The sequence below is a fragment of the Scyliorhinus torazame genome, chromosome 11, assembly GCF_047496885.1.
Source record: "Scyliorhinus torazame isolate Kashiwa2021f chromosome 11, sScyTor2.1, whole genome shotgun sequence".
In the NCBI taxonomy this organism is placed as follows: Eukaryota; Metazoa; Chordata; class Chondrichthyes; order Carcharhiniformes; family Scyliorhinidae; genus Scyliorhinus; species Scyliorhinus torazame.
Window position 1 is genome coordinate 146,766,603 of NC_092717.1, and position 17,358 is coordinate 146,783,960.

General features: G+C 43.6%; 1 protein-coding gene across 3 annotated transcripts in view; it reads left to right on the forward strand.

Annotated features, from left to right (window-relative positions):
- Window positions 1–1,164: 1,164 nt before the first annotated feature.
- The window catches only part of adcy8 (adenylate cyclase 8 (brain)), a 150,710-nt gene continuing 134,516 nt past the window's right edge, over window positions 1,165–17,358 (forward strand). For 2 of the 3 annotated variants that reach the window (XM_072467861.1, XM_072467862.1), the window contains exons 1-4: window positions 1,165–2,449; window positions 4,724–4,873; window positions 9,434–9,564; window positions 10,131–10,242. In XM_072467861.1, coding sequence (XP_072323962.1) covers window positions 1,592–2,449; window positions 4,724–4,873; window positions 9,434–9,564; window positions 10,131–10,242 — 1,251 coding nt within the window. In that variant the 5' untranslated portion in view covers window positions 1,165–1,591. The remainder of the gene's footprint in view (window positions 2,450–4,723; window positions 4,874–9,433; window positions 9,565–10,130; window positions 10,243–17,358) is intronic. The other variant, XM_072467863.1, reaches the window with a different exon arrangement.

Sequence of the window (17,358 nt, forward strand, 5' to 3'; positions counted from 1 at the left end):
ATTACCGATCCAGAATGCATAAGTACCCAGGCTGACTTCATACCAATACAGAGCAGATGCACAAATACACATACATATAGAAATTGCAAACAGCGATTGATGCAAATATATATTTACGATAAATAAGTAATGCGCACACTGTCCTCTTGCTCTACAATGTTCTGGGGGGTGCATTAATATTTCTGTATGGAAATGTACAAAAACCGTCTTTACATAAGTAGTGTATGCACACATTTGTAAAAGGAGTCAAAGAGCAGACGTGAGCACACACATATAGAATGATTTTATATTTGCAATAATTACATATTCTGTTCCAAGTAAGTGGGTATTGTGCGTATCAATAAATACACGCTATATACACGGAAGCTAGTTAACCTAGCTAACCTGGTTAACCTAGTTAACGTGCAAGCCTCTTCATGTGTCCTCTTTTCTCAATGTCTTTCCGTGTCCATCCCTCTGCGTCGGATTTGAGCTTTAGTGCACAAGCTTTTATTTTGCCTCCCACCTGTCTGCCGCCTTTTCACTCTTTCATGTCTCAGTTCTGTTCCTTCTCTCACTTTTTCTCCAGCACCCAATCTCTCCGTCTGCCCCCCGAGTGTGACGGGCAGTCTCTCTGCGGTTAGCTGGTGCCCCCTCTGCCTCACACACACACACAGTGCCCGCGACACTCTCACCCTGGCTCTTCCTGCAGCCTCTTTCATCTCTCCCGTCTTTCACTCTGATCTGTGTCCTCCAGTTTCACAGTCCGAGCTGTGAATTGTTTGGCGATGACTTTCTCTGTCTCTGCCCTTCTCTAACCATTCTTCAACTTCCAGTCGTTTGATTTCTGTTATTCCCTCTGTCCTTCCCGCTGTTTCTCTCTCTCTCTCTTGGGGGAGGGGGACCTTGCCTCTGGGTCTCTGTCCCTCTCTCTCACTGTTTCCACCCACTCTGTCTGCATCTGTCTCAACCTGCATCCGTCCCTCTTCCTGCATTCTGTCCCGGTCCAGATAGATGTGTGTCTTCACTGGGACTCCCTGGACTTGTCTGCTTTGCTGTGTCTCTCCTGATTTTTCCCTCCCCCTCCTGCATATTTGCTGAGAGCGGTTGACGTCAACACCCCCACCCTGAGTGTTTGAGACTTGGTGTTTGGATCCATTCCTCAGCCCGGCGCTCACCCTGGCGGCGGCACCCATGCCAGTGCTGGCACTGAGGGCAGCGGCGGGGCAGAGCGCTGCCCCATTGCCCGGGCTCCCCTCCATGGCTGCCCCGCACACCCCCCGGGCTCCGGGCACCCTGCCCACCTGCAGGCACGTCTAACCGCGATCCGCCTTCCAGCGGGAGGAGTGAGGGAGGGTGCGAGAGAGGCTCCCCGCAGCACACACTGTCCTCTTTAATGTGCAAAAGGCGGGATGAGAGCGCGGCGGCTTGCAGCATCTTTGGGCTTGCCTGCTGACGGGGCGTGTGCGCTCCTGGCACCATGAGCATTGCGAGTGCACATTCTCAGCAGCGGCTAATCCGTCTGGCAAACTCTACCTGGCAGCATCGGGGCAGCGGAGGGACGCTCCGGGTCACTGTGTAGAGAGAGTGGCGCCCAGGACCAGGCAGCACCATGGAGCTATCCGATGTGAGGTGCTGCAGCCCCAGCGAGGAACTCTACACCATCAACCGCACGGCGGGCAGCAGACCCAGGAGGCTGCTCTGGCAGAATGCAGTCCGCCACATCACCGAGCAGAGGTTCATCCACGAGCAAAGCAAAGCCAAGACCGCCTCGTCCTCCGAGGACTCCTGGAGCCCCAGCCGGAGGAAGGAGTCGGCGGGCAAGGTGTCCCTGAGCGGCCACAACAACGGCAGCACCAAGGTTTTCCCCGAGCGCCCCGGCAACGAGCTGGGCTTCCTGCAGCTGCACAGCGCCCCCAGTAACTCCGACTTCTTCTTCAACTGGGGCTACACCTACCGGGGAGTCATCTTCCCAACTCTGAGAAACTCCTTCAAATCCCGGGACCTGGAGAGACTCTACCAGCGCTACTTCCTGGGCCAGAGGCGCAAGTCAGTGGTGGTGATGAACATTTTGGATGTGTTGACCAAACTGACCGTCCTGATCCTTCACCTCACCCTGACCTCCACCCCCATGGGCCCAGTCAAAGGCATCCTGCTGGGATTTTTCACTGGCATCGAGGTGGTTATCTGTGCCTTAGTGGTGGTGAAGAAGGACACAACTTCGCACAGCTACCTGCAGTACAGCGGCCTGGTGACCTGGGTGGTGATGACCACCCAAATTCTGGCCACTGGCCTCGGTTACGGACTGTTGGGAGACTCCATCGGCTATGTGCTTTTTACCCTCTTTGCCACATACAGCATGCTTCCTCTGCCCTTAACCTGGGCCATCGTGGCTGGCTTATTGACCTGTATACTTCACCTTGTCCTCCAGTTGCTCGTCCCCCGAGCTGTATTCCCAACCACGAAGCAGGTACTTATCATGTCTGCTTCAAATCTGAAATCAGAGCTTCCAGGAAATCCTGGAATCACTCGGCAGGTGCGGAGAGTGAAAGCAGGTTCACCTTTCAGGTGGTGGTCTGTCTCTGTCCCCCTCTCTCCACACATTCTGCCAGACCTGCTGAGTATTTCCAGCATTTTCTGTTTGTAGAAACTCCTTTGCGTCTTATACAAGCGGTGTATACTCGTGCAATACGACCCAGTGGGAGGGGGACTAAACAGGGCGATTTGCAATTTACACGTAGAATGAATGTAGCCAGAAAATGATCTATTTAGCTCCGGCCTAGCTCATCACTCTACTATTCGTCAGACATGATCCTTTTCTGTCTTTGTAATTGGGATATTTATCCAGCTGTATCTGTGTAATTGGGATATGACATGAAACTGCCCTCATTGTCTCATCTTTCTACCCACTGTCAAAACCGGCGCTCAGAGCTGACTGTTTATGTCTGTTGAATGTTAATATATTGGTGTCCTGGAGGTTGGATTTGTTGTCAGGGTTCTGTGTAGTGTTCCATGCCACACCAGCTCTGATAGGTTAAAGATGTACTTACAAATGTTACAAACTATCAGATGATAACCTGTCCACAACAGGCGCACAGAAAGTATTTTTTTCATAGAATTTATAGTGCAGAAGGAGGCCATTCGGCCCATCGAGTCTGCACCGGCTCTTGGAAAGAGCACCCTACCCATTGGAAAGAGCACCCTGCCCAAGGTCAACACCTCCACCCTATCCCCATAACCCAGTAACCCCACCCAACACTAAGGGCAATTTTGGACACTAAGGGCAATTTATCATGGCGAATCCACATAACCTGCACAGCTTTGGACTGTGGGAGGAAACCGGAGCACCCGGAGGAAACCCACGCACACACGGGCAGGATGTGCAGACTCCGCACAGACAGTGACCCAAGCCGGAATCGAACCTGGGACCCTGGCGCTGTGAAGCAATTGTGCTATCCACAATGCTACCGTGCTGCCCTAAAACTTTTGTTAGCAGTAGAGGACATGTCTCTTTTGGCACCGCTGCCTCACTCTGTACATGAGGATTGCGGGATGCGGGTGGGCTGGCTGCCCAGTCCAGTCAGAGTTGCTCAGTCTGTAAATGGGATCTTCATGACTTTTGCACGTTGTTGGAAAAATATACATTGAGGTCAAAAAACGGGGTTGCTTTTAAGGAGATAAATAAGGATCCGTGGAAAGGCAAAGGCAATCATTCTGCCCCCCCCCCCCCCCGTTTGTTCTTCACCAACTTGGGAGCTGTCGCTCAATCTCTGCACATTCAGCCTGTTGATCAGAAATGTCAGACCACACTCCCTCTAGCGATGGCAATATTACATTCCAAATCTTCCAGCACTTCAAACGGCCTAAAATAGATGTTTATCAGTTAGAGGAATAATGTTGAATGCAGCTTAGATAAAGAATTGTTAAGTAGAGTCATCAGTGAGAGTTATGTTGTAATGTATGTAAAATACCTGTAAAAATGTATCTCCCATAACCCATCCAAGATTCAGTTCAACCTTTTCTCTGGATGTGGATACACTGTTGGAGATTAGATTTAATCCCTAACGCCCAAAACAATGGGGTTGCATGTTCCTTCCTGCCAGAGTAAATTGTTCCAATCCAAATTTCTCTCTCTGCTGATATTACTGGCGGTAACATTCTCCGAGATTAATATTGGGCTCTTTATAAACGGATTGGGATAGAAACCACCTCGACAGGTCTGAACACAATACGGTGGCTATCAACAGCACAAAACATCTGCAAATATTCACCTTGAAGCCATTTAACCCCATCAAATACTTAACGTTATTCACCTTGCATGAAAAATGGAGATGGGCGATTCTACAGCTTTTTATTTCCAATGCTTGGATAATTGCAACATTTAAAAGCCAATCAGTGTTATGCGATAAATTAGTGGAGGTATTATCAATTAAGAGATGTTAAGAAGACATTTGTACCTATCAGGACCAGCTGTAGTTTTGAGGAAGGGTCTTAAACTCGAAATATTAACTTGTTCTTTCTCTTTACAGATGCTGACTGACTTGCTGTTTATCTGCGGCATGTTTTGATATATTTCAATAAGAGTAATGAGAATCAATATTCACTCCACTACAAATAAAACAGAGCCATGGTATTGACCAGCTCTGTGCTTTGCTGTTATTTTGAGGAGGCGAGACGGCGCCGATGGGAAGTTGAGGTTTTTTTTAATGGAGGAATGAAGTGCCTTGGTTTTTTGCCGTTTCAGATAATAGCCCAGTCAGTGTTGTTCATGTGTATGAACACGGCCGGGATATTTATCAGTTACCTGGCAGACCGAGCTCAGCGCCAGGCTTTCCTGGAAACCAGGCGATGTATAGAAGCCAGACTTCGACTAGAAACAGAGAATCAAAGACAGGTAAGAGTGGGACCTGGGATATCGGCGCAACCTGGCTTCTTACAGTGGTAACCACGAAGATTTAATGTCATGTCTGACAAATATGTGTTAAAAGTTTGCGGTAGAAGCAAGTAAATAAGTAAATGTAATTAGCTGCACGGCGACGGGTTACTTTGCAATTGATAGGTTAAGGTTCACGATATCAATAACCAATGCTTTAATCTTAAATCGTTCCAGCAGAAGGAATTCCGAGTCCATTTGTCACATCGGTGATGGATAATTCCAGCGGAATTTGAAGAGATCACACACATGTGTGGATTTAGTGAAGGGTCAGCCCAGAGTGATCATAAAACTACCTCGAGTACTTGTGCACTCCGATTAACCTGTAGTCATTTCACAATTGTTATGAGTTAAAGCTCCCTCTCGAGGCACAAGACACCATTAGAATATTATGACCAAGTCAAAGTTTAGTTTGGTGGCGCTCTTGTCAGCAGCAAATCAAATGGTGAATTAACGCTGGTTTTAGGCATCGACATGAAACAAAACCACACCAAATAGTTTGGGATGAGAGCCTACTGGACCTATTAGTTTCACCAGGTGGATATTTGTTCTAAAATTAGCTTTTAATCATATACAATTGGGACACACTTGACTAGATTTATTATTAGCTATTGTTCAGCAGGGAATCGATGGACCAAATGGACTCTCTCTGGACTGTAGATGTCATTGAGTCATAGATGTTTACAGCATGGAAACAGGCCCTTCGGCCCAGCTTGTCCATGTCGCCCAGTTTCTATCACTAAGCTAGTCCCACTTGCCCGCATTTGACCCATATCTCTCTATACCCTGTCTGTAATTACCTTATTTATTTGAATGACTTAATGATTTTTCACCATTCAAGTGGGAAGGCTGTGTCTATTACAAATCATGTATGTAATCATTATTACTTGACTTACATCTTCTTCAGCTGATACCTACATGGTATTACTGAGATGGGGTTTCAAACATCAGCTGGGTTCAACCTTCTATTTGGCTATTTGGAAATATTATCACAAAAAATAAATTTTATCACTGTAAAGATAAAAGATCTGAATTTGGAGTTGATCAGAATTCATTCCCAAAAGTCAGGTGCTGTCAAACTATGGCCTTATGCCACAAGTAGGGAAATCAGCTATTGTATGCCAATACTAACAGTGTTTACATGACTACTTCCTCAGTGGTATATTGTTGTTTACAGAATTAGCTTAGCATTTCAAGCATTTGGAATGGATCCATTTCGTATTTAGCAAATGCAGCATGCCAGTGATATACAGTGCTTCCCGGAAGTATTTTAACAAACCTTTCACAGTATAAAAAAAGAATATCTGCTTTCAAAATGATAATGGAGCATAATGGGATACTGATTCTGTTGAAAAGTCTAGTGTCACAAACAGTTTACAGTTTGTTCCTTCTTTGGCGAAAGCTGTCTTTCAGAGCATAATTTAGTGCTTTTCTGAACCAAATGATTGATGTATTGAAGGAATACAAACTTTCACAATCTGTTAGTGGTGTCTTGATATGATGCCCGACGGGGTTTCAATATTGTCTGTGTGTTTGCATTCTGTGTGCTGATAAAAGCAAGAATTCATGAACATGTCATTGTAATCTTACAGCTAATTGTATGTGCCCATATATTGCATTCTACTTCCTTTGTACATGTTTGCGATCACTCCTACACTAGAATCATAGAATCCCTACAGTGTAGGGGGAGGCCATTCGACACATCGAGTCTGCACCGGCCCTTGGACAGAGCACCCTACTGTAGCCCACGCCTCCACCCTAACCCCGTAATCCAGTTACTCCACATAACCTTTTGGACACTAATGGGCAATTTAGAATGGCCAATCCACCTAACCTGCACATCTTTGGACTGTGGGAGGAAACGGAACACCCGGAGGAAACCCACGCAGACACAGGAAGAAAATGCAAACTCAACACAGGCCGGAATTGAACCTGAGTCTCTGGAGCTGTGTGGTGGCGGTGCTAACTACTGTGCCACCGTGCTGCCCCAGTGTGGTACAATTACAACACAGTATATCCCTGTTTAAGTAACGATGACCAACCTATTTTCTTTTAATCTTTTCAAACACTTTTTGGTCACTTTTATTTTATCCCTATCCTGTAACATGGACTGCTTGCTCTCTGACTGAAAGGGTGAATACACAAACTGCTTACGGGCTTCTGAGGATTACAACTTTATCAAAGGTATGAGTCCGGGGCTCAAATATGAAGTGTGCTTTACTTTGTGCAGAAACATGCGAGTATGGAGTTGTGATCGCAACATCTCCTAAAATTCTATCATAGAGTATGACACATGCCACAAAAATTCAAGGAGGAGATTGTTTTGTTTTTGGAGATGAGATTCCAAGTTTATTTTTATTATATTTTAAACTACATTTTATTTTGATATTAGAAAGCAAGATTTTGATCACGAGTTTCATCTTGATTCAAAACCAGGTTCCAAATATAATAGTAAATGTTAGAACATCGGTTGTATAGATACATATTGGTAGTAGTGTAGATGGGTGATAGCGAATGCGGAGTCCATTTAGCATTTTGTAGAATTATCATTTGCATTAAAATCACTGGAAACACATCCAGCAGTGTGCAAACTAGCAATTGTCTGTTTTGTACAATTACTCAAGACAAAGTCTTCTAAAGCATGGTGTTCCACACTCCAAATATTTTCTGATACAATTTTTGTTCAAACTAATTTTAAAATGTCAATTCTATGAAGTGTTGGGAGGGTGAACATTCAAGAGCATTACTCAAAAGTTGATCATTTCAATTGCAAACTAATGAGGAAAATTGGTATGTTAATTCTCATTCACTGATAACATGTGCAGGTAGAAGCCTCTTTAAAACTATATGTAATTGGTGAGGGTCATATAAAAGGGTATTTGTTAACACGTTGTGACCGAGGAAATAAAATCACTGATAGCTCACGTATCCTCTCTAATCATGTTAGTTGTAAATGTATTACACTATCAGGGTTAATGAGGTATTCTGCTCAATTTATTTTGTCTTAAGTTAAAATCGCAGATTTTTAAGGATAAGAATTCTAATTTTTATTAAAGGTGTACCTCAGCTTTGCTTCTTATTTCATCTATAATAGGGAAGAATTATTTAGCTGACGGCAATCAATACTGTCCTTCTTTGAAATGTAAATTCATGTGCATTTTTATGTGTTAAGAATGTTATTAATGGGAAACTAAATTTCAGTGGCAACTCCATTCCTTTTGTTATATTTTTAATAACCGTTTCATTTTAATTATGAATATTCCTCATCTATTTCTTATTAGTTCATGCTAAGTCTTCTTTGCTCAATTATTTAGACAGCCAAGATTTGCATTAAATCAATTTTTACTTTATCTTGAGAATGTTAAGTAAGTGACATCACTGAACAATTACAACTTAACCCATATATATTATTTGCCTTCAGCAATAACATATATATTATTTGCCTTCAGCAATAACATTCAACAAAGGTCAATGACAGTGCTAATCTTGGATAAGAACTATGAAGCCTGAACTACATCAATTACAAACAATTCTTCATGAGAACAAAACAGAATAGTGATCCAGACAGCCCAAATAGGACAAAACAGAGCATAATTATCTATGTGCAAGGTGACGCCGATCTTTTTTCCAGTCCACCCATTTCCAGTCTGGAGCGAGGAATGAACTGGGGAAGTCTTCCCCTTATTTTCATTGACCACCAATACCCCTGCCCCCCTCCTCTGTTCCTACCCCACTCCAAATCTCCAACCCTGTCTCCATGGGGCCAGGAAAACCCAGTCTAATGTTCCAGGGTGATGACCCTTCAACAGAACTGGAAGAAGTTAGTGACAAGGTTCTTAAGCAAATAAATATGCCATACAGCTCTCTCCATTTTCATTTCCCTTCAACTCAAAGTCAAGAAGTGATAAGTGAAGGACTATTATGTCCATTTTCTCCAAAGTCTTAATTCCTCCACCCAGATCTTGAGTTTGTAATCTTGATCATATTGTCAGAAGAAAACACTGGTGTTTAATGGACAATCTGAAACTGCTGCCCATTATATTCTCCACCTGACATTCAATTGACTTCAATGGTGTAATGCATAATGGACATCGAATTTTATATCCCCCATCACTCCTATTTTATACCATCATCCAAAATGTACATATGGAGTGGATGTTAAGAGGTTCCCCATAAAAAGGGAGAAAAAATAACCTTTTGTCACTGGGCAACCCATATGTTGGAATGCCAAAGGAGAGCAAGAGAAGTCAACATATTTTAAAGTGTGGGAAGATTTAAAAGGGGTTGACCATTATATTGATTATTTTTACAATGTGTATCGAAGAAAAGCAGAATTCAAACCATTGAATGGATGTTAAATAAAAGGTAGTCTAATCTTTACAACCAGAATTGAGAGGCTGGAGAAGAATAGTTGTGAATGTATTAACTACATTTATTCCAAATCTAAAGACTGCACTGTGAATATATTACCTATAATTGCTAATGATATCCATGTGTGCGTATTTTTTTTACATAATTAAGGAGAGGCTGGTACTTTCAGTTTTGCCACAATTTGTTGTATTGGAGATGATTAATGACATGTCAGCCGTGGAAGATGAACATTTACAGCACCAGTTTCATAAAATCTACATACATCGCTATGAAAATGTGAGGTAAGAAACCTATTTGCTATTAGTAGTTTTCAAATCTTCTATCCAGGATCGTAATCAACAGTTTTCCTTTTTCTTTTTAAAATGATGCAGCATATTAGTTACACAGGAGTTAAAATGCATTCAAAATGGTCAGATGCTTAAAATCTGTCTATGACATTGGTAAGCTTTGCATGACTTGTATGGTCTTTTCAGCGACAAGACTTGCTTAACCAGTCAGTGAAGTAGGCCTGTCACTGTTGATGGCTGGCTGTGAGGATTGGAGATGGTTGGCCTTTGTCCTCAGCATTTTAATTATGCAATCCATGATAAAGAGTGCAAACCCAATTATCTGCTCCCCCAGCTGCATGTTCGCAGCAGTGAAGATAGAAAGCTCCAGAAATAAGGAAGAAGCAAATTTTGAAATAGATGCAAATGTTGAAATGGAGCTCCGGTAACCTGAAAAGCTACCCGATGGTAACAAAATTGGAATAAAATCATTTGAATTGACAGCACTAAGCACTGAAATATAGTTTCCTTATTTGTCAAACAAGAGAATATTAATACAATATTTTCCATGTTTTATTTAGCATTCTCTTTGCAGACGTGAAAGGTTTCACCAACCTCTCCACAACCCTGTCTGCACAGGAACTGGTGAGGATGCTGAATGAACTTTTTGCGAGATTTGATCGACTTGCACATGTAAGTTCAATTACACATAAATGCAGTGGATGGACTTTATAACTGAATTTGATATGCAAAATCTGGTGCTATGCTAAGTCCCAAAAGGTATCTTGATGGGTTAAGTCATTTTACTTTGTCAGATGCAATAAACTAAATTCTCATTATTATTTCAATAACTTTTATTTCTTCTATTTTTGTTACTTTATGACTTCAATTTGTTACAAATTACTCTCATTTGATGGATAATTTAAAAGCATAAATGCTGTGGAATTTCCATAAATTGTGCTGCTTTATAAATTCACTCAACATGCTGACCTGCCTCCAATGTTTTATAAATTCACAATTCAAAGTGATAATTAAATATAACAAGGACGTCACGCCCACAATCTGCTTGGATTCATTGCACACATTTGATAGAAATAAAAATGTTCCATTTACTAATACAATTATCAAAATAATGATGAGCATTTATTCATCATGCCTGAAAATAAAGAATATGGGGGCAATTTTCAACTACCAGCTGTCTGTTCCTCACCTAAAAAACAAAAAGTGCTACCAGTTGTAAATTATGAGCACTAGACTGTCCCATTGATATAGAAACATAGCAAAAATAGGAACAGGAAGAGGCTATTTGACCCTTCAAGCCCGCTCCGCCATTCATTATGATCGTGGCTGGTCATCCAACTCAATAGCCGAATCCCACTTTCCCCAATATCCTTTGACCCCTTTTCCTCTAAGTGCTATATCTAACTGATTCTTGAAATCATACAATGTTTTGGACTCAACTACTTCCGGTGGTAATGATTCCACAGGCTCACCACTCTTGGGTGAAGAAATTTATCCTCATCTCTGTCTTAAATGTCTCCTTCGTATCCTCAGACTGTGACGCCTGGTTCTGGACACACCCATCATCAGGAACATCCTTTCTGCATCAACCCTGTCCAGTCCTGTTAAAATTTTGTAGGTTTCTATGAGATTCCCCCCTCATTCTTCTGAACACCAGCGAATACAATCCTAACTGATTCGATCTCTCCTTGTACGCCATCCCAGGAATCAGTCTGGTAAACCTTCGCTGCACTCCCTCTATAGCTAGAACATTCTTCCTCAGATAAGGAGACCAAAACTGCACACAATATTCCAGATGGCTTCACCAAGGCCTTGTTTAATTGCAGCAAGACAACCCTGCTCCTATACTCAAATCCTCTCGCTATGAAGGTCAGCATACCATTTGCCTTCTTTACCACCTGCTGTACCTGGTTGCTTACCTTCAGTGACCGGTGCACTGGGGCACCCAGGTCTCGTTCCATGTTTCCCTCTCATATACAAGATTTGCCTCAGGCAATTTTCAGATGGGCCTTTACATGGACAAGCGACCTACATTACCTGAAATGGGTAAAAAGCTGTTTAAATATGTAAGTTAGCACCCCACTCTGACTGTAGGATCCTCATTACAATTTTCAGGTACAAATGGTTGTAGTGTGAGCCTCACACATACATAACCCCTGCCTCCCAGCACCCAACCCTACCAGACCTGACCAGCCGGATGGCTCACTGGTGGGAGCTGTTTGATTTTTTTTCTCCTCCCGAAATATGGTTACAACCTCCCATCTTTGGGCAGGTGGCAAGGCCTCTTCATGCCAGTATTGGCTCTACCCTCCATATTTAATATACACTATTTTTGTGCATATAAAAAGAAAAGTAATGACTGCCAGAAATCTGAAACAATCATAGAAAATTCTGAAAATACTCAATGTAGCCAACATATGAAAGGAGAAATCAGACAAACATTTTGAGCATGACTTCCGAGGTGCATGTGCTAATGTCTATTTCCAGCATCTTATATTTTTGACAAAGCTTTGACAGAGTCATCCAGACTCAAAACGTTAGCTCCTTTCTCTCCACAAATGCTATCAGACCTGCTGAGATTGTCCAGTAGTTTCTATTTCTGTTTCAGATTCCAACATCCGCAGTAATTTGCTTTTATCTTATATTTTTGTTTCTTTTTAATGTACGCTGATAATGGCTTAATAAATTCTTAAATTTTAGTATTTTGGGTATTATGCAAGAGTTAAATTAAAAAAATGGAAATTACTTTTGAAGGAGAAAAAAATTATATATCTGACTTCCTCAAGTGTATGTGTACATCAGGATATTGATAGTTGACTATCCTAAGTGATGGCACTTTTGACTCTCGGTGCAGGCCTCACTACAAGACCTGAACATCGAATCTCGACCTGCACTTCAATGCACTACAGAGGGAATACCGTATTTTCAGAGATGGTCTTTCATAAAAGACTTTGGGCGGGATTCCCCGTCAGCGCGCCCCCGGGATTCTCCGTCTCGCTAGCCGGCCACTGGAGTTTCCGATTGTGGGCAGCCCCATACCGCCGGGAAATCCCTGGGTGTCTGCGCAACGGAGAACCTCGACGGATGAGAATCCAACCCATTGAATCCATCTGGCTGCTTGGCTAGACATAAAGGCTGGAATTCTCCAGCCGTTTGCTGGTGGCGGGATTCTCTGGTCCCGCCAACAGATCCCAGTCTGCGGGTTTCCTGGTGGCGTGGAGTGGCTTCAAAGGGAATTCCCATTGACAGCAGCGGGAACAAAGAATCCCGCCGCCAGCAAACGGCACGCCGCCTCGCCGCTGGGAGGTGGAGAATCCCGCCCATATGCCATGGTAATGTTCAAGAGAGAGCAGGGGATTTCCCCTGGCGGCCAAGTCAAAACGTACCTACAAACAAACATCAGCAAAATAAGAGCATCCGTTATTTGTCTCAGTACTGTTTGTGGGTGCTTGCCGTTTGCCAACATATTTTGCCAATTTAACAAAAGCAACTACGTTTCAAAGGCAATTAGTCGAGAATTGTTTTAGAACATCCTGGGGAAACGAAAGGTGCAATAAAAATGCAACTGACCTCTGGAAACGTTTGAGTATCAATTTCTGAGGTGTTTGTGAGTTCCATGCCAGTCTCTCACCTACCATCCTCCATAAACCTGAGCTCATCCAAAATTCAACTGCTCCAATCTTAACCCGTGCCAAGTCCCATTCATCAATCGCCCATGTGCGTCATGACCTACATTGGGACTCAGACCAAAGACATGAGAAATTAAAAATTCTAATCCTTATTATTAAATTCCTTCATGATTTCTTCCCACCCTATCTCTGTAACCTACTCCGGACCTGCAAAATACCAAAATCTTTATGCTGCTCCCATTCTGACATTTTTTACATCCCCCATTACCATTACACAATCATTGACGCGGCACTTTCAGCTGCCTCACTGCCTAACTCTGAAATTCCCCCCCCCTAAAAATCTCTTCTCTTCCTTTGAAACCTACTTTTGTGACTAACCTGTCTTGCTATCTCTTTATATGTGGTACAGCATCAATTTCTGTTTGACCACATTCCTATGCATCTTGGTACATTTTTCTACAACAAAGGTGCTATATCAATGCAGATTGCTGTTGTGTTTCAGGCAATGATATTTGAGCTAATGGGGTTTGTGTGTCTTCAAATTCAGTGCATTGCCACTTTCACATTGATGCTAAATGGTTTCAAATGCTCATTGATGTAAAAATAGCAGCATAACCCAGTAAAATCTGATCCTACTCTGGGCCACACTAAAATGACATGGGGGAAGAGTCCCTCAAGAAAACTATCGCTTTCCTATGTGACATAAAGCTGCATTCAGAAAAGTGTTTGGACAATCTACTGCACTTATTGAGCCTTTTCTAAACTAACTGCAGACTAATTTAATTATTATGTGAAAGCAAATGTTTCTATCTGCATACTCAAAGCATGCCAAGGATGGAACTTTTATTTATTAATTTATGGGATGTGGGTGTCGGTGGCTAGATCAGCAGTCATTGCCCATTCCTAGTTGCCCTTGAGAAGGTGGCGGTGCCTTCTTGAACACCTGCAATCCCCAAGGTGTAGGTACACCGACAGTACTTTTAGGGAGGGAGTTCCAGTATTTTGACCCAGCGACAGTGAAGGAACGGCAGTATATTTCCAAGTCAGGATGGTGAGTGGCTTGGGAGGGAAACTTCCAGATGGTGGTGTTCCCATGTATCTGCTGTCCTTGTCATAGATGTCCTTATCGTGGGTTTGGAAGGTGCTGCCTAAGGAACCTAAGGTTTCTGCAGTGCATCCTGTGGATGGTACACACTGCTGCTACTGTGCGTCGGTGGTTGAGAATATTTGTGGAAATATCAATTGAGCTGCCTTGTCAGGGATAGTGTCAAGCTTCTTGAGTGTTTTTGGAGCTGCACTCATCCAGGCAAGTGGAGAGTATTCCATCACAGTCCTAACTTGTGCCTTATAGATGGTGGACAGGCTTTGGGGAGTTAGGAGGTGATTACTCGTCGTAGGATTCCGAGCCTCTGACCTGCCCTGGTAGCCACAGTATTAATGTGGCTAGTCTGGTTCGGTTGCTGATCAATGGTAACCCCCAGGATGTTGATTGTGGGGGGATCCAATAATTGTAATGTCATTGAATGTCAAGGGGCGATGGTTAGATTTTCTCTTGTTGGAAATTGTCATTGCCTGACATACGTGTGGCATGAATGTTACTTGGTCATTGATAAGGATAAGCTGAGAATGGTTGTGCCGAGAAAACTACCCTGTGGAACACCTGCAATGATGGTTTGGAACTAAGATGATTGACCTCCAACCACCACAACCACCTTCCTTTGTGCCAAGTATGATTCCAACCAGCAGTTCTGCGAGGGATCCTTGATGCCATATTCTTTCAAATGCTGCCTTGATGTTGAAAGCAGCCACTCTCATCTCAGCTCTGGAGTTCAGCTCTTCCGTCCATGTTTGAACCCAGGCTGTAATGAGATGAGGAGCTGAGTGACCCTGCTGGAACTCAAACTGAGCATCTATGAGCCAGGTTTTTGCCAAGTAGGTGGCACTCAATAGCACTGTTGGTGATCCCTTCTATCAATTTACTGATAATTGAGCGTAGACGGATAGGGCGGTAATTGGCTGGGTTGGGTTTGTCCTGTTTCTTGTATACAAGACATACCTGGACAATTTTCTACATTGTTGGGTAGATGCCAGTGTTGTAGCTGTACTGGAACAGCTTGGCTAGAGGCGTGGCAATTTCTGGAGCACAAGTCTTCAGGGCTATTGCCAGAATATTGTTAGGACCCATAGCCTTTGCAGTATCCAGTGCCTTCAGCCGTTTATTGATATCACATGAATGTTGTTGAAAATGCTGCAGCATTATATTTTGTACCTGCATGTTAGTATGTGTGTAGTCAGAGGTCTCTTATGGTAGGTAGAATGTAATACAGAGCCCTCGATATTACACATTAGAACCCATGCAGCTATGCTTTATTGTAATGGCTTTATGATAAAGTCGCAGAGAGGGTAGATTTGATTTTTTATTTGATTTGCTTTGATTTATTGTCACATGTACAGTGAAAAGTATTTTTCTGCGGCCGAGGGAACGTACACAGTCCGTACATAGCAGACAAAAAGAATAATCAACAGCGAACATTGACAAATGGTACATCGACAAACAGTGATTGGTTACAGTGCGGAACAAGGGGTCAAACAAAGCAAATACATGAGCAAGAGCAGCATAGGGCGTCGTGAATAGTGTTCTTTTTAAAAAATATATTTTTATTCTCCTTTTTCACATTTTCTCCCAAATGTACGCCCAACAATAAACAACAATCAGTAACGAATGCAATGTCAACCCCCACATCAATAACAACGATCCCATCCTCCCACCAAACCCTAAAACATTAATCCGTATGTTAACATAATCAAATAACAAAAAGGAATCAGGAATCACCCATAGTCACCATTAACACGTACAGTCCCCCTCCCCCCAACCCTCCCAGCTCCCCCCCCCCTAATGTCCGATGTAATCCAATTCTCGAAAGCGCATAATGAATTACGCCCATGAATTGTAGAACCACTCCATCCTTCCCCTCAGTTCAAATTTGACCTTCTCAAGAGTCAAGAATTGCAGCAGGTCCTCCCGCCACGCCAGGGCACAGGGTGGAGAGGTTGATCTCCACCCTAACAGGATCCATCTTCGGGCGATCAATGAGGCGAAGGCTACAACATCTGCCTCCGCACCCGTTTCCAACCCTGGCTGGTCCGACACCCCGAATATGGCCTCCCGTGGGCCCGGGTCCAGTTTCACGTGCACCACTTTAGAGATTACCCTAAAAACCTCCTTCCAGTAATCCTCCAGCTTTGGACAGGACCAAAACATATGAACGTGGTAGCGGGCCCCACCCCCCGCAACGTTCACGCACATCTTCTACCCCTCAAAAAGCCGGCTCATCCTCGCCCTTGCAAGGTGTGCTCTATACACCACCTTCACCTGTATCAGCCCCAACAGTGCACACGAGATGGAGGCCTGACCCTCCGGAGCACCTCACACCAGAACCCCTCCTCCATATCCTCTCCCAACTCTTCCTCACACTTGATCCCTTCTAGCGGCGCCTTCTCCTCTTCCAAATTAGCCCCGTAAACCGCCGATACAACCCCCTTCTCCAATCCCCTTCTCGTCAGCACCTCCTCCAGCAATGTGGAAGCCGGCTCTACTGGGAAGCTCTGTATCTCCTTTCTGGCAAAGTCTCGAACCTGCATGTATCTAAATATTTCCCCCTGCTCCAGCCCATACTTTACTCCCAGCTACTTCAATCATGCTAACCATCCCCAAGAAACAAATCTTTTAGTGTCCTAATTTCTTTCTCCTCCCATCTCTGAAAATTTCCATCCCACTTCCCTGGCTCAAATCTATGGTTCCCCCGAATCGGCATTTCCCTTGACCCTGACCCCAACCCGAAGTGCTGGCGAAACTGCCTTAAATTCTCAACAAAGCTATTACTACAGGACTCCCTGAATATCTCCCTGGGGCCGTCGGGAGCGGCGCTGTTACTAGCGCCTTCAATCCTGACCCCCTACACAAACTCTCCTCCATCTGACCCAGCTCCGTACCTTCTCCATATTTGCCACCCAGTAATAATACATCAGGTTCGTAAGACCCAAACCCCCTGCCTGCCTTCCTCTCTGTAGTAGCACCTTTTTAATTCTGACCACCTTTCCTCCCCATGTGAACGAGGTAATCGTCTCTTCAATCTCTCTAAAAAAGACCTTTGGCAGG